Source organism: Dasypus novemcinctus, chromosome X, assembly GCF_030445035.2.
Source record: "Dasypus novemcinctus isolate mDasNov1 chromosome X, mDasNov1.1.hap2, whole genome shotgun sequence".
Classification (NCBI taxonomy): domain Eukaryota; kingdom Metazoa; phylum Chordata; class Mammalia; order Cingulata; family Dasypodidae; genus Dasypus; species Dasypus novemcinctus.
In genome coordinates, this window is record NC_080704.1 from 56,564,691 (window position 1) to 56,591,374 (window position 26,684).

General features: G+C 47.4%; 1 protein-coding gene and 1 long non-coding RNA gene across 14 annotated transcripts in view; one reads left to right on the forward strand and one right to left on the reverse strand.

The window, feature by feature from the left end:
- LOC105746741 (uncharacterized) overlaps window positions 1–26,684 on the reverse strand; it is a 103,108-nt gene that overhangs the window by 61,885 nt on the left and 14,539 nt on the right. For all 10 annotated transcript variants that reach the window (XR_011647876.1, XR_009184409.1, XR_009184406.2 and 7 more), the window contains exons 3-4: window positions 25,317–25,425; window positions 2,870–3,000 (exon numbers count right to left, since the gene is read on the reverse strand). This is a non-coding gene — a long non-coding RNA (uncharacterized lncRNA). The remainder of the gene's footprint in view (window positions 1–2,869; window positions 3,001–25,316; window positions 25,426–26,684) is intronic.
- SUV39H1 (SUV39H1 histone lysine methyltransferase) lies at window positions 663–20,724 on the forward strand. Of its 4 annotated transcripts, none has more exons than XM_058291629.2 (6): window positions 663–959; window positions 3,129–3,274; window positions 4,559–5,221; window positions 11,218–11,364; window positions 11,448–11,577; window positions 12,343–13,930. In XM_058291629.2, exons 1-6 carry the CDS (start codon window positions 941–943, stop codon window positions 12,474–12,476), a joined length of 1,239 nt encoding a protein of 412 aa, XP_058147612.1. In that variant the 5' UTR covers window positions 663–940; the 3' UTR covers window positions 12,477–13,930. The 4 variants fall into 4 exon arrangements, with proteins under 4 accessions (XP_058147612.1, XP_058147611.1, XP_058147608.1 ...); XM_058291628.2 differs by lacking the exon at window positions 12,343–13,930 and adding an exon at window positions 19,350–20,723 and having other exon boundaries at window positions 684–959; XM_058291625.2 differs by lacking the exons at window positions 663–959; window positions 12,343–13,930 and adding exons at window positions 2,957–3,038; window positions 19,350–20,724.

The following is a 26,684-nucleotide window of genomic DNA, read 5'->3' on the forward strand; positions in this document are numbered from 1 at the left end:
TAGTATCTTTATTTGTAACAGTTTGCTCTGTGGGCCTAGGATGGTGTGAATGAGAAGAAACCTGAGTAGATTACAGAGTGACCAACTGACAGTACTACGGCTGCCTTAACAGGCTTATATTAGATGCTGACAATGACAGCTTGTCCTGATCTAATCCCAGCCTGCCTGGGGGCATGGTTGGCTGTTGTGGCTTATGGTGTGTGTGTGTGTGTGTGTGTGTGTGTGTGTGTGTGTATGTGTACACAATTGTGATTCCCTGAGGTAGAATCACAGCTCGTCCCCAGGGCAAGGGTAGATGAAGGACTGGCTGATTGAGTGACATTTGAAGGGGCAGTCTGAGGGTGTTACAGGCTGGCTGGCTAGCAGGGTAGTTGGTAGTTAAGCGCTGTAGGTCTGCCTTGAGGGAAGCACACCTCTTGTGAGGACACAAAAGGATGCTAAATGGGGTGCGGGTGGAGGTTCTGACTAGACAGCTGTCGTGGCATTGATCTGAATGGAGTGACTGGGCAGCTGTACGTGGTCCGAGTCCACTCTGGTGGACTCACTGCCGGCTTGGGCCTAAATGTGGTGTCTGGACTGACGGTGGTAACTGTGTTTGATAGGACGGCAAATCCCCCTTTGTGACAGGCTGACAACGTGATTGGCCAGCAGCGTGACACATACAGCGGCGTACTCCGGCAACCTCAGCTGCAGTCGCCGCCGCCACCGTAGCCGCCGCCGCCGCTACCCAGACGCACTCTGGGAAAGCGCCAGCGGCGAGACCGCCTTCGGGACCCGGAGGGGTGACAAGGAGGGGTCCGGTCACGACTCGCCGGTTGGTCTGAGCCGCCACCGCTCGTGGCGCGGCGCGGCCAATAGGCTGCCCGTTGCGGGCCACGCCCGCGCGAGCTCTCTTCTCGCGAGGCCGGCTAGGCCCGAATGTCGTTAGCCGTGGGGAAAGATGGCGGAAAATTTAAAAGGTGAAGCGGTGGCGGCAGCGGAGCGGGCCCGCTGGTCGGGCCAGGGTGGGCCGGAGCAGGGGCGAGGCGGGTCGGGGCCCCGCGGTCCGAGGCCGTGGAGCCCGGAGCCGGGAGCCTAGCACGGACAGGATGGGACTCAGGGAGCGCGGGCCTGGTGCGCGGGGCTGGGCGGGGCTGATGGAAGGGGGCGCGTGCCTCGGATCGCAGCGAGCTCGGGGCTCAGGGGGTCGCAGGACTGGGGAGAGGTGGTGGCGCGCGCCCTAGACCGCGACGGGAGCCGAGCGCCTACGCGCAGGAGGTTGTTTGGGGAGGCCGCGCCCGCGCGCGGGAAAATCGGCCGCCGGTGACCGTTACCCGCTTGGTGTCCACGCGAGACGCCGGAAAGGGAAGGCAGGGAAGGGGATCCCCTCAAAGTGGGGGGACAAGGGACTCATCAGGGGGAGGGTGTCTCCTCTCGGCGTACGGGGGAAGGCTTTTGGGAATAGAGAGGATTCCCCCTGAATGAGGAGAAGGGGTCTTCCCTAATAGGAAAGCTGGACTCCACGCCGTGCAGGGAAAGAGGGGTGACGTTCTTAGTATTGCGGGGGAGGGGGGGATGGTCCTCTTATGAAAGCTGTGGGGAGGATGGAGGATCTTACCAGCGTGAGGGGGACCTCTAGGGGGATAGGAGAGTCCAACTGTGGTCCCTGCAAGGTGTATGCTTGAGTGAGCAGCTGGAGATATTAGTTGGGACCACTTTAGGGGGGGGTTTCAAATGCAAGTTAAGGGGTTTGGAAGGGAGAGGCAAATGTGGGCATAGGCCCAGAGTCTGGAAGGGACATATGGAATTGAATTGTCTGGGTCTGCCTGAGTAGAGAGGGGCAAATGCACATGAAATAATTTCAGTAATTTCAAAAAGCTCTTGTACAGTTTTAGGTTGATATCGAGAGTGTATTTCATTGCAAGTTTAAATAAGTTTGATTTTTGTAATGGAAGGTAAGACATATAGAGTATTTTTAAAAGATGAAATAGGATAGGGATGGACTACACTTGGAATAAGTGTTTTGTGAAATGAATTGTCAAAATGGCTTCTAAACACATTATTTAAGAACTAAAAAAAAAAAATAGTCAAGTCAGAAAGCTTTTTTTTTTTTAATCTATGTATCCTGAAAATTTTGGGTAGCCTTAGAAACCATTCCAGGTTATGTTTTTTAAAGTTGTTGTCACTAACCTATACTGCTTTGCCTGTTCCTGATTTCAGAACATTGCCCTTTGAGGGAACTTCACCCTTTACAGAAACGTGGATAAGAAATTTAAAAATTTAAAAAAAGCAGTGTGGGGGAAAAATGCAGTGTGTTTAAGGCATCTAGACCTAAAGCTTCAAGGAAGCTTCCAGTAACTGAATACCATTCCACAATCTCTTACTCATAATTGTGAAATCTAAAAAGCCCTGAAAACAGAAACACTTTTCTTATGTTTGACACCATTCAGTAGCAAAACTATACTATAAGGTGGGACTGTTCAATGCTGCTGTTTTACATCTTTATTTCTCCCATTTAATGTGAAAATTCATACTTTTGCTGCAGAAATATTAATGTTTGATTATGGTTTGATGGCCTTGACCATGGTGGGGGTATTAGGTGATATATGGTACATGCTTAGAGCTACAATTGTATAATCTGCCCCAAATTTGCAGTCCAAAACAGGAGTTTCAGATAGGGATGTGGACCAGTCTTTCCAGTTACGCCTTTGTTTGGTATCTTGCTTAATCCTACCTCCCCTCGGGCAATAGACCCTACTGAGATAGAGGGAGTTATTCTCTTTCTTTTGCCTTGTGGGGAGAAGGGTGATCAGATCTTGAGCCCAAGGCAGGTTTGCAGGCAGTTTCAGGAAATAGTAGAGAGGGTGTTTGAAGTTCTGGGAATAGTTACCTTTAGGACAATCCGTGCAGCAAACCCCACTTTGAGGACTGCTGCTCCGGGGGTAGCCTTAGACGGTGAGCCTTGGGATTCAAGGAAATGGCACATTTCGGTTGTAGAAAGGTTCCAGCACTGGGGAAGACCTGTGGATTAAATTCAGCAGACTATGAGGCAGTAGTTGGTAAGTCCCAGAGAGGACTTGGAAGTCCCCTTTCACCCCTAACCTGGCCAGGCTACGGAGTAATAGTTCTTTCCTGCCCCCTTGTTCCAGGCTGCAGTGTGTGTTGCAAATCTTCTTGGAATCAGCTGCAGGACCTATGCCGCCTAGCCAAACTCTCCTGCCCTGCCCTCGGTGTCTCTAAGAGGAACCTTTATGATTTTGAAGTCGAGTACCTGTGCGATTACAAGAAGATCCGCGTGAGTCTGGGGGTGACCATAGCCCTGGGGTGGGTGTCTCAAGGAAGCTGGCTTTCTGCCTTCTTGTCTCCTACTGCTTGGATCTGTCTCCCAAGAGAATTTTCTCCTCTGATCCTGAAAAACAGGACGACTAGGCCTTCTTATGATTCCCATTTTACAGGTGGGGAAACTAAGTTGCTTTCTGAGGGGCCAGGGGCCAGAATGGATTCCCCAAGTAAGTCTGTCTTCCCACCTCCCTTGGAAGACAAACCAAACTGCAAAGATTGAGAATACTTCTTAGATGCTGTGCCCAGGAGTAGAGATGAAGATAGCTAACATTTATGGAGCACTTTCAGTGTGCCAGGCACTTCCGCTCAGATACTCATTTAATCCCCTTGGCAACACTGTGGCATGGAAAGTGTTATTGTTGCCAGAGGAGGTAACAGTAGGATACAACAGACTGGAGCTAGCCTGCTTGGGTTCAAATCCTGGCTGCATGACTCCGGTTTACCTACCCAAACTCTCTGTACTTCATTTTCCTCATCTGTAAAATGGGGATGATGGTAATAGTATCTACCTCATGTCGGGTTGTGAGGATTAAATTAGCTAATGATAAATGTGAATTTCTGAGAACAGTACCTGCTACATAATGAATGCTAGAAAAAGGTTAGCTATGACTTTTCTTATTTAAAGATGAGGAGACTGAGGTCCAGTAAAGTTAAATAGCTTGCCTAAGGTCACACAGCTGAGAAGTGGCAGATTCAGGATTTGTCCGTTCTTTGCAATGAAGGATCCTTCTGGCTGCTGTGTGGAGAACAGAGCAGGGCGCTAGGGAGGAAACGGGGGAGCAGTGAGGAGGCTGCTGCTGCAGTCCAGGCAAGTGGTGATGGTGGTGCAGTGATGAGGGTTTGATTTGTTGGATTCTGGATGTATTTTGAAGGTAGGGATGACAGGATTTGCTGAGGGTGAAGTGGGGACTGTGAGAAAAAGAGGAATCAAGGATGAAATCCCAAGAGTTTGGGACTGAATAGCTGGAACAATGGTGCTGATGTTTACTGAGATGGAGGAGACGGAGTAGGACTGGGAGGTTAAATTAAAAGTTGTAATTTGGACAGATAATCAGTGGGAGGGCCGCATTTGAACCTAGTAACCTTCACTGCAGAGCCCATGCATGGGGTCATTCCAGAAAGGTTTTGGGGGGGGATGAGCATTATCCATCGGCTTTGGGGTGGAAACCCCATGAGGGTGGGCCCAAGAGCCTTGCCACTTATGGTGCTCCCGCCCCCTGCACCCCCCTCCCCCCAGGAACAGGAGTATTACCTGGTAAAATGGCGTGGATACCCAGATTCCGAGAGTACCTGGGAGCCACGACAGAACCTCAAGTGTGTGCGTATCCTCAAGCAGTTCCACAAGGACTTAGAAAGGGAGCTGCTCCGGCGGCATCACCGATCAAAGCCACCCCGGCACCTGGACCCAAGCCTGGCCAACTACCTGGTGCAGAAGGCCAAGCAGAGGCGGGCCCTGCGGCGGTGGGAGCAGGAGCTCAACGCCAAGCGTAGCCACCTGGGGCGCATCACTGTGGAGAACGAGGTGGATCTGGACGGGCCACCGCGGGCCTTTGTGTATATCAACGAGTACCGGGTTGGTGAGGGTATCACACTCAACCAGGTGGCTGTGGGCTGTGAGTGCCAGGACTGTCTGTGGGCACCTGCTGGAGGCTGCTGCCCGGGGGCCTCACTGCACAAGTTTGCCTACAATGACCGGGGCCAGGTGCGGCTGCGAGCTGGGCTGCCCATCTACGAGTGCAACTCACGCTGCCGCTGTGGCTATGACTGCCCCAATCGTGTGGTTCAGAAGGGCATCCGCTATGACCTCTGCATCTTCCGCACCGACGATGGGCGTGGCTGGGGTGTCCGCACGCTGGAGAAGATCCGCAAGAACAGCTTCGTGATGGAGTACGTGGGAGAGGTAGGGAGATGGGACAGTGCGTGTGTGTGCCGCTCTTCCCAACATGTGTCCCCACTATGTGTGCCCAGCTCTCCTCCATGTATGCCTCACACTTCCCTGCTTTCTCTGGTTGGAAGGTTTGGGGGTTTTAATCAAAGTATGATAGGGACATCCTGGCAGGGGCTAGCATTCCAAGCTGGTCCACACCAGGGCAGCCATGCTGGTAGTTTAAAAAGACAAAACAAAACACAGAAATGCTTCTAGACTGAACTGACTTTATAAGGGGTACTTAGCAAAGGAAAAGGGGGAAGCTGAAATCCAGGCAGCATGGCCTTTGGTCTGGCATGTGGTCTGGCATAGAGCTGCATCACCTAAAAAGGCACTTCCTTTTCTAATTCCACAAAGGTGCTATCTTCTCACCATTGCCTGTCTGAAAGGACCACCTTTTAGTAATTGCACAAAAAGAGCACTAACAGTCTGTGGTAGGATATAACATGCCCTGGACAGGGGTCGAACACCTTCACACGACTTTCAGGGCCCTGAGGAAAGGCAGGGATTATTAGGGCAGGCTGGCTGCTGTCATAAACAACCCCCAAATCTTAGTGGCTTTTCATGCTCATGTAATTGTGTCCAGTGGAGATATCTGGGTGGGTGTCCTTTCACACAATGACTTGGGGACCTAGGCTCCTTTCCTCTTGTGCCTTTGCTGTGCCTCAGCTTTGCCTGGCAAATGGGGAAGAGTGTGGAGGATGGGAGGGGAGGTTGTAAATGGGTCAGACCTGGGGCAGTGCCTATCACTTCTGCCCACACTCCATTAGCTGGACCCAAGTCATTCATCCTTACCTAAGTGCAAGGGAGGCTGGGAAGTATGCTTTAGCTATGTGCCTAGGTGGAAAACCAAAGGGGTGTGGGTGAATGATATTGCACGAGTCTGCAACAGAAAATGTCACTTTCTAAAGTTGTATTTCTCAACATGGGGTGGGACGTGGTGGGCATTTGGGGGTGGGAAAATTTGAGCCATCCCATGTACTGGGGGACTTTGAGCTTCCCTGGACCCTGCCCATTAAATCCATGTGTGTGCCCTGTCATGGTGAAACCCAATATACCTCCGTATATTTACATAGGTCCCTTAGGGGTGTGATATGGTTGGACAGCGACAGAAACTGCTCTAAAGGAGGAGAGGGTCCCCCTCAGAAATGGCAGGGTCAGCCCCTTGAGGGACAGAAACAATCTAGAGGCCAAGCAGTCTACACTCCAGAGGACCCCGACAGTCAGCATGAGGAGATGGCCACACCCTTGCTAAGCCTGATGGTCTGGTGGAGGAAATATCCACCCACTGGAGGACGCTGACAGCCTGGGGGAAGGAGGGGTGCCCACACCCCACAGGGTTCCTGACAATCTAGAGGAGGAGGGATCTTGACAAGCTGGAGGAAGAGGTGTCCTTACCACATGGGAGCCTGAGAATCTGGAAGAGAGTCAGCTGCTTTCCACACTCCAGAGGACCCCACCGATCTGAATTAGGAAGTGCCCTAACAGGAAGGAGAAGTGTCCTCACACCCAGAGAGCTCTTGACAGTCTGAAGGATATCGGGTCTACACCCAGGAGAACCCTGACAGTCTGGAGGAAGTGTCCACACCCTCAGTGTCCTGATACTCTGGAGGAGGGATCTAAGCCTCAGAGGGACCCTAAAGGTCTGGAGGAGATGTCAACACCCCAGAGGGACATTGTCAGTCTAAAGGAAGACGTATCCTTGTCCCAGAGCACCCTGACAGTTTGGAGGAAGGGGTGCCCAGACTCCACAGGACCCTGGCAGTCCTAGAGGAAGCCCAGAGGAGGAAATGTCTGCACCCTTGCCGTACTGATGGTGTGGAGGAACACTTGTCTACAATATAGAGGTTCCTGACAGTTGAGGAGGAGAGAGTTTCCATCCCACGAGCAGCCTCACATCCCCTGGTCCTGATGCTTTTCTGGTTGCTCTTCTTTAGTGACTTTCTCCTCTACCCTGTAAACACCAGAACTTCCAGGGACTCTCTCAATCCTTTTCCTAACACTTCTTACTCTACACATCCTCTCTGAACCATTTCTTGGCCTCCCTCCTTCCATGTTCAGTGACTTCGGCACCCTCTGACTTGCGGGTCATAGGCTCCCAAACACTCCTAGAGCCAAACTCATCTTCCTGTGTTCTCCCTCTGAAGAAGCAGCATAGTAAAGTGGTTAGGGGTGTCGACCCTGGAGCCAGACTGCCTGTGTTTGAATCCCAGCTCCACCGCTTACCAGCAGTTATTGAACCCTTCTGGGTCCCAGGTTCCTCATCTGCCAAATTGAGCACAATAAAAGCACCCACCGTATGCACTGACTATAAGAGTTAAACAGGTGATTCCCTGTTTATGGTGTACTGAACACCATTCATGTGTTCAGTACACCATAAGCCCTCAGTAAATGTTAGCCGTTACAGTTCAAAATTCGGAACACCCAAAATACTCTGAAACCCCAAAGCTTGTGTGTAACCCCTATGACTACAAAACCCAACCTGACCCGATATGGCCCTTCTCTAGCCTTTTACCCCCCTTGGTGTGAATATTCGCAAGTTGCATTGCAGAAATATTAATTTACTGGATTATGTGGTACTCTCCCAGATCCTCCTGGAGGTGTTAGTTGGGGCATGTACATCACACATGTACACCAAGCTATCTGCTAAAATCTGGACATGATGTACATTTTCATACCTTTCCCCTGAGCTGCCCTTTCTCTCTTTTGTGCCTTTCCAATTAAGGACAACTATTCCCACAGAATATTCACACTTTCACCTGGAAGAGAACAATTTTTCCATTTCCTATTGACTCTGAAACATGCATTATCTTCCTATTTCAACATCTCTGAAATTAAGGTGCATCTTATTTAATTAATTGAATAAAATGGTGCATCTAACTAGCAGTTTTTCCTTTCTTTGTAAAGGGCAGAGGAAACACAAGTGCACTTCAGGTTTCAACAAGATAAAGTTCTCATAACCTCTCCTAACACTAATTAGTGTCCAGAGTTGGAAAAAACAAAATACCAGAAAAAAACCTTTCACACCCATGATCTCATTGAATCTTTACAACAGCGCCTGTCAGGTTGGGATTAGTGGCAGTCATCCCCATTCTATAGATGGGAAAGCTGAGGCCCAGAGAAGTGTAGTACCTCGCTCAGAGTCATAGAGCTTAGTTAAGTGAGTAAGAAATAATGGCCCAGGTGTGTAAAACTGCTGCTCTGCTAGGCCTGGTGGACTTTTTTTCTGAGGAACTGGACAGAGAACATGAGAGGGGCAGAGCAACAACCTGGTTGGTGTTTCCTTCAGCCCCTTTTCCTGGCTGCATGGTTCTATCCCATCAATCTTCCCCAGTGACTCTAGAGAGCTCCTGGGGAGCAGGGACGGGGACTTTGTTCCTGAGTTTTCAGGGTGAGCCAACTATTTCAGAGTGGGGCTGAAAAGGAGACAGCAAGAAGGAACCGTTTGTGCCCTGGAGGGCATGCAGCATGACTCATTCCTGATGAGACCTGGAGAGCAGGTAGGGGCAGAACAGACAAGAAGATGCAGATGGGGAGGGATGTGTGGAGCATTCCCTCTGGGTTGGAGAGGAGCCCAAACTATAAAGATGTCTCATACTCTACCAGTATGCTCCTGATCCCATTAGAGGCTGACTTAATTAGAGAGGTGGTCAGCTTCTGGAGTGGGGCAGGGATGGGGGGGGGGGTTCAGGAAGGCTGCACAGAGCAATAACATCTGTTTGAGCTGATGCTACAAGGAAGAGTACATGACCTCAGGAGGAGGGAGGGGGCATTCCTGCCAGATGACCTTGACATAGTACTCCTTGAAATGCTTTTGTGGCCTCTGTTATTATGATCCACAGTTTGCTTTAGATGATGTCTCTCTATTTCCAATTCTCCTTGATAGCTACGGCCTGAGTTTCCTTATCTACAACTTGCACAATAGGTCTGTCTCTGTCACCAGACTCTGACCCTTGAGGACTGGAGCCAGGCCTGGTCCCTGTGTCTCCCTACCAAGCTGTGACCCCTGAGGGCTGGGGCCAGGCACAGGAATGGAGGAACAAATGAACAAAGAAAAATGTGGGGTCTGGAGAGGCCAGGAATGGAGCTGGAATATGGCGCAGTAAGCAGTGTGGCCCAAGGGACAGATTCTTGGTTTTATAAAGACACTGTTGATCAGCATCTGGCATGGAGCATAGGCTGGAGGTGATGGTGTAAGAGGCAGGGAGGAGATAGTGAGCACACTAGTGTGGCCATCCTGGCTAAAGAAAACAGAGGGTGCTCAAGACTGGAAAGGGACAGATTTGAGAGCAGGCAGAATATTGTTACTGGATGGACAAGAAAGGAGTCCAGGGCAGGTCTTGGGTTTGGGTCTAGTACACGTAAAGTGTCAGTTGACAGTTGGTCTCTGGCAAAGGGAAAGGGAAAGGGAAGGGGAGGAAGAGTGTTTGAGTTGCCTGTAGGACAGCCACCAGTTGTACAGAGGATAGGATGCTGGGCTAGAATGCAGAATAAAAATAAATAGCATTTATTAATTGTCTCCTGTGTGCTGTGTACTCTTCTGGTGTTTGTCTCTAAGGATTGGGTAGAGAGGTGGTAGGAACACCAGGAGAGAAGAAATTGAGCTGCCCTGGTCTTGGGCCACCCTCAGTTGAAGCAAGAGCAGTCTCAGGTCTAGCGGGACCCTCATGCAGAGAAGGGCAGGACTGGTTACGCTTAGAAAGGCTGTACTTGTTGGCCCCAGGGGAATGAGGGGACATGAGGACTGGAGAAGAAACATGGGGGGAGGGGGTGTCAGGGATCCATCAAAAGCATTTGGGAGGCAGGGACAGGTTGGAGCCAGGCCAGTGCTGCGGTTTCATGTTTTCTGGGATGGACAGGGACCCAGCTGGGGATGAGGAGTTCTGGGAGAAGATGGCCACTACTGTCTTAAATTTTAATTGTTGGTACTGTACAGCCTCAGAGCAGAGGATGGGGTTCTCTCACCCACACCCTTTCTCATTTCCTTGATTCCTGGTCACTCGCACTGTCTCATGGTCTGTCTTGACATCTTGGGCGTCAGCCTCTCTAGAGGATCTCACTCTTGCAGGGGTCTTGGCCTTAGACTGTGTCAGGGGGCCATGGCCTTTTCTCTGGACCTGGGTCTGGTATACGAAGATTCTGTCAGTTTCTAACTCTGCCTCCACTTCTCTCTTACTGAGTTTCTCTCGCCATCACTCAGAGTCTCTTTTCCCACCCTCCCAGATCTTTCCTCCCCTCATTCTCCGAGCTGCCCTGTGCTGGTTCTTGCTTTTTTGTGCTGGGTCTCACTTTCTTGTGCTGGGTCTCGCCCTAGCTCACACTCCCTTGCCTTGGATCATTCGGTCTCTCTTTCTCTCTGCCACTCCTCTCAACTTGCTGTTATGCCCTGGGTCTTGTCCTTTCTTGCCCTTGCTCTGGGTTTTTCTCACTCTATCTCACTACGGGTCTCTTGCATGTTCTCTTTTGCTCTGGGTCTTCGTTTGTACTCTTACTGTAGACCTAGCTCCCACTCTTGCTGTCTCTTATACACACTCTATCACATACTGACACTTTCTCACTCTGTCTCTCTCAGTTGGTCTTTTACTTATTTTCTCTCTCTCTCTCTGGGTCCTTCTTGCTCTGCTCTAATGGCACAGAAGGCTCTGGGTGAGTTCTAGGAAGTTCTAGTTTTTACCCTAACTTGACCCTGTGGTTAATCCAGAGGGCTGTGGAATGGGTCGGTGGGCAACTGGGCAACTAAGGCCCATCTCCCTGGGTAGGGTTCATTGAAAGGCCGGACAGACTTGTGCATCGCTGCCCCTGTCTGTGCCCATGTCTGTCAGCCCCCTTGAGCTAACCACATGGGGTGCCTCCCTGCTGACTTGTTCTTCTCTCCCCTGGGGGATGATGCTGGGGGACAGGAGCTGAGCTGGCCTTCCTGAGCCTTTATGGACAACCTCTCCTCCCCCTGCCCATGGCTCTTTCCCCAGATCATTACCTCAGAGGAAGCAGAACGGCGGGGCCAGATCTACGATCGCCAGGGTGCCACCTATCTCTTTGACCTGGACTACGTGGAGGATGTGTATACTGTGGATGCCGCCTATTATGGCAACATCTCTCACTTTGTCAACCACAGTGTGGGTATTCCCAGGAAGCGGGCAGGTGGGTTGGGAGCGAGCAGACTGGGCCCCTCCTCACCTTTCTGCTCTTTCTTGTCCAGTGTGACCCCAACCTGCAGGTATACAATGTCTTCATAGACAACCTTGATGAAAGGCTGCCCCGCATTGCTTTCTTTGCCACAAGGACCATTTGGGCAGGAGAGGAGCTCACCTTTGATTACAACATGCAAGGTAGGAAGGACAAAGGACTGGGGGCAGGGGTACGCAGTGGTGTGGGGCACAAGGACCCCTCCCCAAGGCACACCAATACCTCAGAGAACCAAGTGGAATTCTTTAGCTGGAGCATTAAGATGCTCTTCCTGACTCCTAAGGCTCCTGGAGTCCTGGAACATGGCCCACTCCTTGGAGTCCCCCTCATTCCCAGCCCCTAGACCCCAACCTTGAGACACTCATACCAGCTTCTTCAAAGGCTCCTGGGGGAAGATGTTTGGCTTCAGAGTTATGGTGTTCCTCCTAACTCCAGTCTTCTGTCTGAATGTCCCTGGCCCCCAACCCCTCCCCACTCCTGACACCCTTTGGCCTTCCTCATTCCAAGCCTCTGGACAACCCTGTGGCCTCCAACCAATCCTCTCCATGTAAACTAACTGCCTCTGAGACATTCAAGGGAGAATCTTTGGCAGGAGAGTTATGGCCCTCTGGATGCCTGGTTGGCCCTCCAACCTGACCCTTGCCTGACAATGATTCCCTTGCTTTCCCCAACAGCCCCCTGTCCCCCCCACAACCTCTGGCTGTTTTCCTAACACTAAGATACCCTTCTGTTGCTGAGCCCTGCCCCTAGCCCCAAACCACCCACTCTAAAACCCACTCCTAACCCAAATCCTAGACTCCTTCCCAGCCCCCAAGATCGATCCATGGGTCGCAGGTGAAAAGGGTAGCGGGAATCCTTCTAACAAGTACCCTCCCTCCCTCCCACCTGTCCTGGCTATGACTCCACAGTGGACCCCGTGGACATGGAGAGCACCCGCATGGACTCCAACTTTGGCCTGGCCGGGCTCCCCGGCTCCCCTAAGAAGCGGGTCCGTATTGAGTGCAAGTGTGGGACTGAATTATGCCGCAAGTACCTCTTCTAGCCCATAGAAGTCTGAGGCCAGACTGACCATGGGGGCCTGATGCCACCCGCCCACCCACCCACCGCTGCCCTCCTGTCACAGGAGTGACTGCCAGGGCCTCCTGCCTGCCTCCACCTACCCCCACATGCTCCATGCTCTGGGCTGCGGTGAGGACTTGACTCTAGGAGTCTCCTCTCCCTGTCCCAGCCCCATCTGTGGGCTGCACTTAAAAACCCCTGCCCACCTTCAGAAATAAATTTTCTATATAAGGACTTTTCTGCAGTTGGGATTCATGGCCTATCAAGGGGTGAGCCCCAGCCCAGTTCCAGAATAGAAGAATATTTGTTTTTGCACCTGTTTCTACCTGGAGCTTGAGGGGTCTGTTGCAGGCCTCTTTCCTACTGCCCCAAAGGTATGGAAACAACCCCAGGGCAGATAGACATCAGAGCCCAGGAACAGTTCCTGGTTCCACACAAAGCTGGTTTCCTGACCACTGTTCTCTGGCACCAGAATCTTTTTTTCTAGTGATAAAAGGGCCCTGGGAAGCTGAAGCTGGTTTCTGCCTGTGCTCGCAGTGAAGACTGCAAGTGTTGGCCCTAGAAGCTGTAGAATCTCTTCTTTAGGGCTGCCTCATCTGAGAAGTAGACACCCACCCACATGCCACTGGACTGAGAAGTGGAGGTCCATGACCCACTGACCAGGGAGAGGACAGCAGTCCAGACTTTCCCGTTCCTTTAGGTGGGGCTGGGACTAAGCTCTACCTTCAGGGAGTCCAGAGAAGGCCCCTAGGGCTTTGGGGGAGCTCTGAGGGTGCTGGGAGCCCAGACCTTGGGGTGTGATGATGGCTGAGACTATTTGGAGCTGGAACCCAGACCTAGATAGGCCATAGATAGCACTTAGGGCCATAATGTGCATTGATGGAGTGCTTAGCAGGTGCCAGGCACTAGGCAGAGCACCTGGTCCATGTGGATTGTCTCAGGGAAGCCTTGAAAATCATGGAGTTGGATCCCAGGAAAGGACCCGTTTGGTACAAGGTGAAGAAGTATAGGCCAAGAATTGGGGGTGGGGGGCATGGCTTACCCAACTAGGGTATGGTGAGGTGGGAGGGAAACCCGCTGCTGCCTGCTAGCCCCAGACCCCAGTCCTTCACACTCACCCTGGGTCCACTGGTCTCAAAAGTTACCTGTCTGCAAATGTACAAAAGGTGAAGGTTTTGATGGCTGCCTTGCCCCTTGCGCCCCCCATGAGGCCTTCTCTAGGAAGCCTTCCGTGACTACCTGTACCCAGAGTGCTGCCCCTGCGTGAGGCTGTATGCTCTCCCACCAAATGCCAGATCTGTGTCTGTGTGTCTGTCCTCTCTCCCACCCCAAGACTGACCTTCAGGCAAGGACTGAATCTGGTTCTCCTCTTGTATACCCCTTGGCCCTATCCAGCCTGGAGTGGGCATCAATAAATGAATTATTGATTGAAAAAAACCAAGGTGTGGGGTATTGAGGACCCTGAAGGGGGGGGGGGTAAGAAGCTGGGATCTGGAACTGCCCAGGAATGTGTTCCTCAAACCTCAGCCACTGCCTACTCGTCACAATTTCTGCCACTGTGGCATACCACTTGTACCATCATTTACATAACATCTTGATCTAAAATGTTTATTTTATACTTAAATTTAAAAAGCACTGCATTTGCCACAAGCAAACAAAAATAACTATAGAATTAAATACAGTGGAAATATGGATATGTGATAAAATTCTAGCTGGACCCTCCTGGCTCTTAAAAGCTCTGAACCCAAAGCCCGCCTACTTGCACTCAAATTTTAAAAAGGTTTGTGCATGCTAGGGGAAGCTTTTTGTGCAAATATTTATTGAGCATCTGTACGTGCCAAGGTGGAAAAGCAAAGAATAAAAACATGACATTTCAGATATACTTACTTTAATCATCCTTCAACCTGAATGTGAGCCAGTACCTTTTGTTTTGTTTTGCTCAAAGACCTCATGTGACACATATCCAAATATTTCATAGACTTTATACACAGGTAACAGAATCCTGTACAGCCTAGAGACCTCAGATACTGCCTCAGACACTGGGATTCAGACCCCAAACACATCAGAGAACTTCTCTCTTGGGATAGAGATGAACAAATGTTTCAGAGACTTCAAACCCTAGGACATCACTACCCTGTTTAGAGCCCTCACACCCTGATCATTGACACCCAAACTGTTCAGAGGCCTCATATTCTGGGACAAACTTCCAAACAGCTTAGATTTCACACCCTGGACACAGACCACCAAATACCTCAGAGACTGCACACTTGGAACACAAACTCTGAAATGATTTAGAAACTCCTATCTTGGACACGCTCCCAGAGAGCTCCCAGACAAACCCTGGAAAACAACACAACATTCTAGAGACCTCACTCCCTAGAACATAGTGCCACAAACTCAGAGATCCCAAGAGCTTAGAGACCTCACAGCTTGGAAAGACACTGTTCAGAGAATTCATACCTTGGGAAACATATCTACATGCAGCTTAGAGACCTCACATTTTCTGACAGACCCCTAAACAGTTCAGTCATGACACCCTAAGAAAAGACTATCAAACACTTCAGAGACTGTGTACTTTGTAAGGCACACACCTGAAGAGTTCAGAGAACTGAAGATCTAATTACAGACCCCCACATAGCTCAGAGACTACAACTAGGATAAAGACCTGTCTGTTTCTCAGAAAACTCACAAATTGGAACAGAGATGGATAAACAGTTCAGAAATCTCACTCCTTAGAACACCAACAGCTCAGAGATCTCTCACCCCTAAAACAATCAAGTATTGTTCTGAGCTCTGAAGTAGAGCTCAGAAATCACTTATACTGGAATGCAGATCCTAACAACACAAAGACTTCACACCTTGGACATAGATTCCTGTTCAGACATTGGACACGATTTCCAAAAATAGCTCAGAGTTTTCACATACTGAGCCAGATCCTGAAACACCTCTGAGACATCATAACTGGCCATAGAACCCCAAACAGCTCAGATGTCAGGCCCTGGAAAAAGACCCTTAATAAGACAGATCTCATACCCTGGGAATGAGACTTCCCCAAAAGGAAATATCTTGCCCTTTTAAATGTACACCAACAGTTCAGGGATACAAAGATCAAAGATCTCACATTTTGGGACACAGAGGGTCAAGCACCTTGAGATCTGCAAGAAAGACCTCCAAACAGTAAAAAGACATCAAACTCTGGAAATATCTCCAAATTACCCAGAAAAAAATCACACCCTAGGACAAAACAGTTTTGAGAGATGACACCCTGGGCACAGACACCCAAACACATCAGAGTCCTCATACGAGGGTCACAGACCCACAAACAGCTCAGATACCCTAAAAGACTGACTGCTAAATAGTTCAGAGACCACCACAGAGTTGAGAGATTTCACACACTGAATACAGACCTCCAAACCGCTCAAAAAGCCCACTTGCTAGCATATGCACCCATTAAAAGTGCAGAGACCTTGACCCTGGAAACAAGCCCCTAATCCTCCCATAAGGAACAAACTTCATACCTGAAAATATATTTCAGCCAATCAAGGAATGCTAAAGCCAAGAGAGCTCAGGGGCTACACATCCAAGGACACAGATCTCCAGACAAAACAGAGACCTCACAATGAAGACACAGTCACCCAAACAGCTCAGTGAACTCACCTCCTGGAATGCAGATCAGAAAAAGCTCAGAGCCCTTAAATCCAGAATTCAGAAATCTTTCTGGGACTTAGGGTATAGACCCTAAAACAACTCAGAGAATCCATCCACTACAAGGACATCCAAACAGATCAGAGACCTCATATCTGGGGACACACAGATGCAAAAACAGAATTCAAGTTCTAGGAACTACTTGCCCCAAAAGAAAGGAGACTCACATCGTGTGACATACACAAGAAGACTAAAAGATCGCATAAACTGAGACACACACCCTCAAATATTTCAAAGAAATAACATTCAGGCATATACATCATTCTATCCTGGGACATATACACATAAAAATATCAGACACCTCACATCCTGGGACATACACAAACAGATCAGAGACCCTGCATTTTGATATACATCCACAAACAAAGAAGAGGCTTGAAACCCTGGGACATAGACCCTCAAGTAGATCAGAGGCCTTACAACCTGGGACATATGCTGGCAACAGCAAAACACTTCCCCAGAAATAAACCAAAGAATAGATCAGGGACCTCACATAATGGGAAATATACCCACGAACAGGTCAGAGACCTCACTTCCCAGGAAATACCCAAAAAGTCAGAGATTCAAATCCTGGGACATACACTTAGAAACCAATCAGAGATCTCACATGCTGGGTAACACACACACAGATCAGAGACCTCAAATCCTACAACATAAACCCATATCTTGACCTAAAATAAGCTTGCAAACAGATCAGAGACATTATAAGCTGGACATACATGCAGAACCAGATGAGAGACCTCACCTGGGATGTAAGCCCAAAAAGAGGTCAGAGAACTCATATCTTAGGACATACACCCATACACACAACAGAGACCTCATATCTGAAGACATGTTTCCCACAAGGGATCAAATATCAGTCACCATGGGATGTATACCCACAAACAGATCAGATACCACCCACCCAAGGATATATATTGAAAAGACCAGAAAGCTACACATTCTAGTAAACACACCAAAAAAAAATCCTGGTAAATACATCCACAGAGACATTTAGAGACTTCAAATACTGAAATATACACCCACAAACACTTCAGAGATAACAAACCCTGAAGTACATACCCATAACTAGTTTAGGATTTCACACCCTGGAAACAATAGCAATGAACAAATCAGAGACCTCAAATATTTGACAACACACATGACCAGATCAGAAATATCACATCCTGGGATCTACACACACAAAGAAATCAAACTCATATCCTGGGATCTAAACCAGCAATATGTTCAAAGATCTCACCTGCTGGGAAATATGCTCATGAACACATCAGAACCGTCACATGCTGGGACATACACTTTTTTCCCCCCTAGTTGTCCAAAAGCTTGGGGTATGTTGAGATATCCCTTTTTTAAAAAAATTATCTTTTTTTTTAAAGAGACATATACTTTTAAATAGATCAAAGCCAAAATTCTGCAACACATACCCACAAACCATCCACAGATCTAACATCCTGGAACATGTACTAACAAATAAATTAGGAACCTCATATCCGGGGGCTATACCCACAAGAATACAGGTAAGAGATCCTGACATACACCTAGAAACTTATCAGAAACCTGAGATTCAGGGAAATATACTGCCAAACAGAACAGAGTCCTCCCACACTGCAAATCCACACGCACGCATGTGCACACACATACACACAAAAGAGACACATTCTGGAAAATACACACATGTAAACATCACAAAACCCACAGAGATCTCATGTTCTGAAACGAACATCCTGAGCAGCTCAGAGACCTCAAAACCTACACATGGACATAGAAACAGATCAGACCTCACATCTTGAGACCAACAACAGGAAGTAGATCAGACACTTTACACAAATGGACAAATACCATAAACAAATCAGAAAGTTTACATCCTGGGATAAAAATTGACAAAAAGTTTAGGGACATCCAAACCTGGAACATACACTTACAAAAACATCAGGGACTTCCTAGGTAGCAACATGCAAGGACAAACAGATCAGAGACTTCACAACCCAAGTCAAACAAACAGAGATCTCAAATCCTGCAGCATACTCCCACAAGCAAGACCGAGACCTCTGATGCTAGGGAAGACACCCTGGAACAGATTGTAGAGCTGACATCTTGAAGCCATACCCCTACAAAGAGATCAGAGAGCTTATGTACTGGGACACAGACCCAACAGCAGAGAAGAGCACTCAAACTAACAAAGAGCCCAGAAACTTTACCTCTACATATGTATGCCTACACAGACCAAAGACCTTACATCCGGCTAAATATACCACCAAACAAGTCAGAAACCTCACACCAGGGACAATAACAAGCACACGAGACTGACCAGCCCAGACATAACCTACGACCACCTCAAAAACCACGCAGACTGCAGTGTACACCTCCAAGCCAGACCAGAGACACTCACCCTGGGACATACGCACACAAATGCATCCCAGTCCTGACATCCGGACATCTTCACCTACAAACAACTCTCAGACTACATGTTCCGGGAGACTCACCCTCAGCCAAGACAGAGACTATACATCCTGGCTCATAGATCAGCAAGCTCCCTCCATCAGACACACAAACACTTCAGGGAGTTCACGTCCTGGCATGTACACCAACAACTGGACTGAGGACATTACAACCTGGTTTGCTGTATTAGTTTCCAACTGCTGCTGTAATAAACCACCAATACTGCAGTGTGGTAAAACAATGCACAATGATTACTGTACCTTTGTGCAAGCCAGAAGCCTGACCATGGGTCCTATAGGGCTAATTTCAAGTGTGGGCAGAGCTTCATTCCTTCTGGAGGCTCTCAGGGACAATCTGTTCTTTGCACTTTCCAGTTTCTATGGGCCGCATGCCAGTCTTTGGCTTGTGGCCTTTGCCTCTGTCTCCCAAGTCAGCAGTGCTTCAATCTCCAAAACTCACTGTCTCTATCCTCAGCTTTTCTCATCATGTCACCTTCCCTGACTCTACTTCTGTTGTCACATTTCCCTCCATAACTTGACTTGTGTCCTAACACTGTCTTCCTAACTCTGAACGTCCAGCCTCCCTCACACAGGGACCCTTGTGATTACACTGGGCCCACTAGGATAACCCAGGATAATCTCTCCGTCTCAGCATGCTTAATTTGATCACATCTGCAAAGTCACTTTTGCCACATAAATTAACATATTCGCAGGTCCCAGGGATTGGGATGTGGACATCTCTGGAGGGCCACTCTCTGACTACACACAGATATACAGGCACAAAGAAGTAAAGACCTCACCTCCTTGGACAGATATGTACCTTCAAAAAGTCAAGCAACATGTATCAGAGACCTACCACTCCAAGGATATCACAGTCCTCTCACCCTGGGACATTGTGGTAGGTTGAATTATGCGTCCCAGGGAAAAAACACCTTATTCTTAACCCCATTCCTGTGGGTGTGAACCTATTGTAAATAGGACCCATTGAAGATGTTCTTTAAGATGTGGCCAACTGAATCAGGATGGGTCTTAATCCTCTTATTGGAGGCTTTATAGAGAGAAAGCCATGGGAGGAGCCAGAAGCTGGAAGTCAGCAGGAACCCAGAAGAGAGAGAAGAGGACATTGCCATGTGACAGGAAAGCCAAGGAACCCAAGGACTGCCAGCCCACTAGAACAGTACCAACCCTGGGAGGAAGCAAGTCTTCCAGCCTCTGAACCGTGAGCCAATAAATTCCTGTTGTTAAGCCAACCCATTGCGTGGGATTTGTCTTAGCAGCTTAGGATACTAAGACATTTTCAAAAGAGCAGAGAGACCCACATTCTGGGAAATATACCAAAGATTGTTCAGAGTCCTTACACCCAGGGAATTAAGCCACAAAAGCATATCAGAGCTAACTCTCTGGGATGCAGACACCCACAAAGATTAAGGATCTAACATACAGGGATATATATATATATATATATATATATATATATATATTCATAAGGAGATTAGGAACCATACAGGTTCATAAGCATAGTCATCAGTATTAAGAGCCCATCATTGGACCATCCTTCTTCACTGGTCTTTGCCCTTGCACTTGGGGGATTGTTGCACAGGGAACCTAGAGAGTCTACAACTGCAAGCAGGAGAATTGCATCCATCAGCCATGTGGGATCTAAGCCCCCTCTTGATTTAGAGGTGGAGTGGATATCGCCATCCCAGGGTCCGCAGGATGGAGGAATAAAATATGGATTAGGGTGAACTTACTGGTATTCTTCTATAGAACTATTGTGACTCTAGCAATGGAAGAAATTGTATCACTGATGTGGAGACAGTGGCCATGGGAGTTGCTGACAGCAGGGAGAGGGAAGAAGAGGTATGATATAGGGGCATTTTCGGGACTTGGAGTTGTCCTGAATGATACTGCAGGCACAGATGCAGGACATTATATATCCTACCATAACCCACTGAATGGACTGGGGGAGAGTGTAAACTACAATGTAAACTATAATCCATGCGGTGAAGCAGTGCTCCAAAATGTACTCATCAAATGCAAAGAATGTGCCACACTGATGAAAGAGGTTATTTATGTGGGAGGAGTGGGAGTGGGGTGGGGAGTGGGGTATATGGGAACCTCTTATATTTTTAATGTAACATTTTGTGTGATCTATGTATCTTTTTTTAAAAAGACAATAAAAAATTTGATTAAAAAAAATCCTGCAGCATGAAACCACAAACAGTTTAAGACATCACATGCTAGGAAATACACCCAGAATAAAGACAGTCACCTGGCGTCTTAGCACACATACCCACAAAGACACCAGAGAGCTCAGATTATGACACAGGAACCCACAAACAGATCACAGGCCTTTTCCCATGAGACATACACCCAGAAAGAGCTCACAAACCTCACAACCTATGGAGATACACCTTAAGAGTAAGAGACCTCATGTCCTGGTATATATACCTACAAAGAAATCAGACAGCTTGCAAGACTCTCAATAGCCCCCAAAGAGAAATGATCTAACAACCTAGAAAATACACCCACAAAGAACTCAGAAAACTCATACCCAAGACTCACACCTGGGATGTGTATCCACAAACAGCTCAGAGACTCACATCCCAGTACACCCATTCAGAAACCAATAGAACTTACAGTCTTGGAAAAGACCATCAACAGTCAGAGACCTCCAACCCTGGTTTATTCACCAGTGAAGAGGTCAGAGATTCAAACCATCAGTCATATACCTACAAAGAGTTGAAGGAATTCATGTTATGGGACATATATCGGCAAAGAGATTAGAACCCACAAAACCTTGAAATGTATCCACAATCAGATCAGAAACCACAAATCCTGCAACGTACTCCCACAAAAAGTCAGAGCCCTCACATGCTGAGAAATGTAGCCAGAAATATACTATAGACTTGTCAACTGGAACATACACCCACAAATGTATCAGAAGATTCATGCCAAGAGATATAAAACCACAAAGATCTCAGAAACTTCCTCCCTTGATATCCATACACAAATACATCAGAGACCTCGCGTCCTAGCTCATGGAACCAGAATATGATCAGAGAATTAACATCCTGGGGTGCACACCCTCAAAGAGGTCATAGACCTCACACCCTGATTCATTCATTCATGATCAGATCAGAAAATTCACATCAGGCAAACCCCACCAACATATCATGGGCTTCTCACCCTGGGACATACACTAATGAAGAGATTACAGACCTCACATCTGGGAACACACCCACAAACACATCAGAGACCACAGATCCCATGACCAGATCAAAGACCTCACGCCCTGGGACATACACCCACAAGCAGAGCAAAGAGTTCACAACCTGAGACACAAACCCACCAACAGATCAGAGATCTCAAACCCTGCATCATCTATCTGCAGGCAAGACTAGATCTCAGATGCCAGGGAAAACACCCTGGAACAGATCATAGACCTGACATCTTGAAACATATTCCTACAAAGAGATCAGAGAGCTTATGTACTGGGACACAGACCCACAGCAGAGCAGAGCACTCAAACCAACAAAGAGCCTAGAAACTTCACCTCTACACATGTATGCCTACACAGACCAGAGACCTTACCTCCTGCTAAATATACCACCAAACAAGTCAGAAACCTCACACCAGGGACAATGGCAGTAAGCACATGAGAATTACTGGTCCAGACATAACCCACAACCACCTCAAAAACTACAAAGACTGCAATGTACACCTCCAAGTCAGCTCAAAGACTCACACCCTGGGACATGCGCACACAAACGCATCGCATTCCTCACATCCTGACATCTTACCTACAAACAGCTCAAAGACTCCACGATTGGGGAGACATACCCTCAGCCAGGACAGAGACTGCACACAGTCATAATACTTACACACAGATCATACACCCACACACAGATCAGTGACCTCCCTCCATTGGACATACACTCACAAACATCAGGGAGTTCACATCCTGGCATGTACACCGACAAATGGACTGAGACATTATAACCTGTTTACTGTATTAATTTCCAACTGCTGCTGTAACAAACCACCAGTACTGCAGTGTGGTAAAACACACAATGATTACTGTACCCTTGTGCAAGTCAGAAGCCCGAACATGGGTCCTACAGGGCTAATTTCAAGTTGTGGGCAGAGCCTCATTCCTTCTGGAGGCTCTCAGGGACAATCTGTTTCTTTGTGTCTTCCAGTTTCTAGGGGCAGCCTGCCACAGTCCTTGGCTTGTGGCCTTTGCCTCTGTCTCCCAAGCCAGCAGTGAGTGCTTCGTCCTCAGCTTTTCTCATCACATCACCTTCTCTGACTATTTCTGTCGTCACACTTCCCTCCATGACTCAACTTGTGTCCTAACACTGCCTTCCTAACTCTGAATGTCCAGCCTCCCTCACTTAAGGACCCTTGTGACTACACTGGGCCCACTAGGATAACCCAGGATAATCGCTCTGTCTCAGCATGCTTAATTTGATCACATCTGCAAGTCCTCTTTTCTAGGTAAATTTTTTTTAAAGATTTAAGTTATTTATCCCCCCTCCTCACTGTCTGCAGTCACTGTCTGCTCTCTGTGCCCATTTGCTGTGTGCTCTGTGTGTCTGCTCATCTTCTCTTTAGGAGGCACTGGGAACCTAACCCAGGACCTCCTATGTGGTAGGCAGAAGCCCAATCGCTTGAGCCATATCCATTTCCCTAGGTAAATTAACATATTCACAGGATCCAGGCATTGGGATGTGGACATCTTTGGGGGAGCTAATATCTGTTTGGACACAGACATATACAAACAAGGAAATACTGACTTCACCTCAGGGAGTATGTTTTTTCAATGAGTTCAAAGAGTTCCTATCCTGAGATATATAACTCCAAAGAGATCCCAGTCCTCCAGCTCTGGGGACATACAATCAAAAAAAGCACAGAGATACCACCTAGGACATAAAAAAATAAGCCACAAAGACATAAGAGACCTCACTGTCTGGGATGTACAGACCCACATGGATCAAGTACCTGGCATACAGGGATATATATATACTCATAAGGAGATTAGGGACCATATATCCTGAGACATATATCCCCAAACATATCACACTCCATCTCTGGGTCTCATATACACAAAAAGCAGAGACACACACATTCTGAGACATACACTCATGAAAAGCTCAGGGACCCCAGCAACTGGAAAATATAACCACAAATACAACAGGCCTTACATCCTTGACAAACTCACAAAGTGATGAGAAATGCACGTATTATGATATATCAACAAACAGATCAAGGATCTTATCTAAGAAATACAAACAAAAACATATCAGTGACATCAAATCCTGCAACATGAAACCACAAACAGGTTTGAGACATCACATGCTAGGAAATACACCCAGAATAAGGATGGCAACCTGACGTCTTAGCGCATGCACCACAAGGAGATCACAGAATGGAGATGTCACATCTTAGGACATAAGTCCAGAAACAGATCAGAGAAGTCACAGCCTAAGATTTATACACAGAAACAGTCAGACACCTAAAATTCTGGGACTTACAGGCACAAACTGGCAATTATAACCATAAAGAAAAAAAGACCTCAAACTCTTGATACAGCCACACACAGGTCAGAGACTTTACTTACAGAGACATATATGGACAAACTGGCAGACATACACCCAGATCAGAGACCTCAAACTCTGGGAAATAAACCCACAAACAGACTTTGGCATATACTAATGAAGAATGATTTCATATACTGACAAATGGATCAGAGACCTCACATCCTGGGAAATACATCCCTGAACAGATCGAAGACTTCACGTCCTGAGATATCTACCCACAACGATCTCTGAGACTTCACACCATGGACACATATAACCAAAGAGGTCATACAGCCTCAAACAGACCTGAGAACTCACATTCTGTGAAATACTCCTCCAAACAGATCAGAGATCTCATACCCTGATGCATATACCCATGAACAGAGACCTTGCACCCTGGGATATACATTCACAAGAAGATCAGAAACCTCACACCCTTGGACATACACACAGAGCAGAAATCTCACACTCCGGACATACACAAATAGACCAGAGAGCTCACATCCTGGAATATATACCCACAAACTACTCAGAAATCTCATATCCTGGGAAATAGACACCCAAGCAGATCAGAGACCTCACAACCTGGGATATATACCCTGAACAGACACTACATACACTGAGATGTATGCCCACAAACATATCAGAGACCCCACACATTGGGACATAAGCCCACAAACATCTCATAAACTTTACAATTGGGACATACACCCATATAAAGCTCAGAGAGCTGATACTCTGGCATGCAGGTCCACCACATCACCCTCAAATCAGAAATATCAACACCTGGACATGGACTTTCAGGCACCTCAGAATCTTCATAATCCAAAGACTCAGTGACCCAAACTGCTCTGAGACCTAAGGCCCTGGAGATAGACTCCAGTCACCTTGGTGACTTGTCTTCCTGGGTTTAGAAACACATATACCTCAAAGAATAAACCCAACCCATACACAGTCCTCCAAATAGTTCACAGACATGAAACCTGAGACAGAGACCTCCAAACCCCTTGATGATCTCACACCCAAGCACAGATAGCCAGAGAGCTCAGAGACTCCAAATCCTGGACCCAAGGACAAAGCATCTTAGAGACATCTTACCTGGGGATTAAGGATGCCAAACAGTTCAGAGACCTCACGAACAGAAAACAGCACAGAATGCCCACATTTTTGGAGCACAGATTCCCAAATAGTTCAGAGATCTCAAAACCTAGAGAGAGAACCCAAAGAAAACACAGACCTAAATATGGGAAATACAGAATGCCCCCCAAAACCCAGACTTCATACAGGCCATAAAAAAAAAGCTCAGAAATATTACCCTCTGGACAGAGACCCTCAAAAAGCTCAGAAACAACATTTATTAATTCTCTCTATTGCTATATAACAAATTATCCCAACACTTAGAGGCTTAAAGCAACAGTAAACATTTATCATCTCACATTTCTGGGAATCGGGAATTTGGGAGCAGCTTAGCTTTGAGTCTCTCAGGCAGTTTGAGTCAAGATTATCGGCCAGCACAGCAGTCTTCTTAAGATTTGAATGGGGCTGGAAGCTCTGCTTCCCAGGTGGATCACTTACATGGCTGGCAAGTCAGTGCTGGCTTTTGGCTGCGATGTCCCAGTTCTGCAGGGAACACTCCAAGAGGCTGCTTGAATATCCTCATAACATGGTGGCTGTCTTCCACTAGGGCGAGTGATCCAAGAAAGAGCAAGATGGAAGCCTTCTAAATTTCCAAGCAAGCACTGCTTCTCTGCATCCCAGAGATTTTGATAAGCTGCATTTTCATTTTCATTTAGTTCAAAGTATGTTGTAATTCTTCTTGAACTTCTTTGTTCCATGTGTTTAGAAGTGTGTTGTTTAATTTTCAAATATTTAGGGATTTTCCCCCCAGCTGTCTTTCTGTTACCGATTTCTAGTTTAATTTTGTGATCTTAGACTACACTGGATATTATTTCTATGTTTTTAAGTTTAAGATATGTTTTATGTCCTAGAATGTGACTTACCTTGGTGAATATTCCATGTGAGCTTCAGAAGAATGTATATTCTGCTTTTGTTGCACGAAGTATTTTGTAAATGTCAATTAGAACAAGTTAACTGGTAGGGCTGTTCAGGTCATCTACATCCTTACTGATTTTCTGACTGTTTGATCCATCAGTTTCTGACACAGGAGTGTTCAAACCTCCAACTATAATAGTGGCTTTCTCTATTTCTCCTTTCAATTCTATCAGTTTTTGCTTCAAGCATTTTTCGGGGGCGGGCTGGATATATTTGTAATAATGGAAACATTCCTTATATAGGTAAATTTTTTCTAAATGTATTTTTCATGAATCCTTTTCCTTTTTTCTTAAACTTTATATTCTGTAATTTCAAACTTACAGGAAAATTCAAAAAATAATACAAAGCCCATACAGAGAAATCCAATATTCTCCCACCTCCCCCAGATACCCATATCCAGCAATTTTAACATTT

What these genes read in the sequence shown, in the direction of transcription:
- SUV39H1 (XM_058291625.2), top strand. Translation starts at nt 2,957, where the DNA reads ATGGCACATTTCGGTTGTAGAAAGGTTCCAGCACTGGGGAAGACCTGT. An exon ending in AGACTATGAGGCAGTAGTTG is followed by an intron (nt 3,039 to 3,128) that starts GTAAGTCCCAGA and finishes CCCTTGTTCCAG; the next exon opens with GCTGCAGTGTGTGTTGCAAA. An exon ending in TGATGGAGTACGTGGGAGAG is followed by an intron (nt 5,222 to 11,217) that starts GTAGGGAGATGG and finishes CTCTTTCCCCAG; the next exon opens with ATCATTACCTCAGAGGAAGC.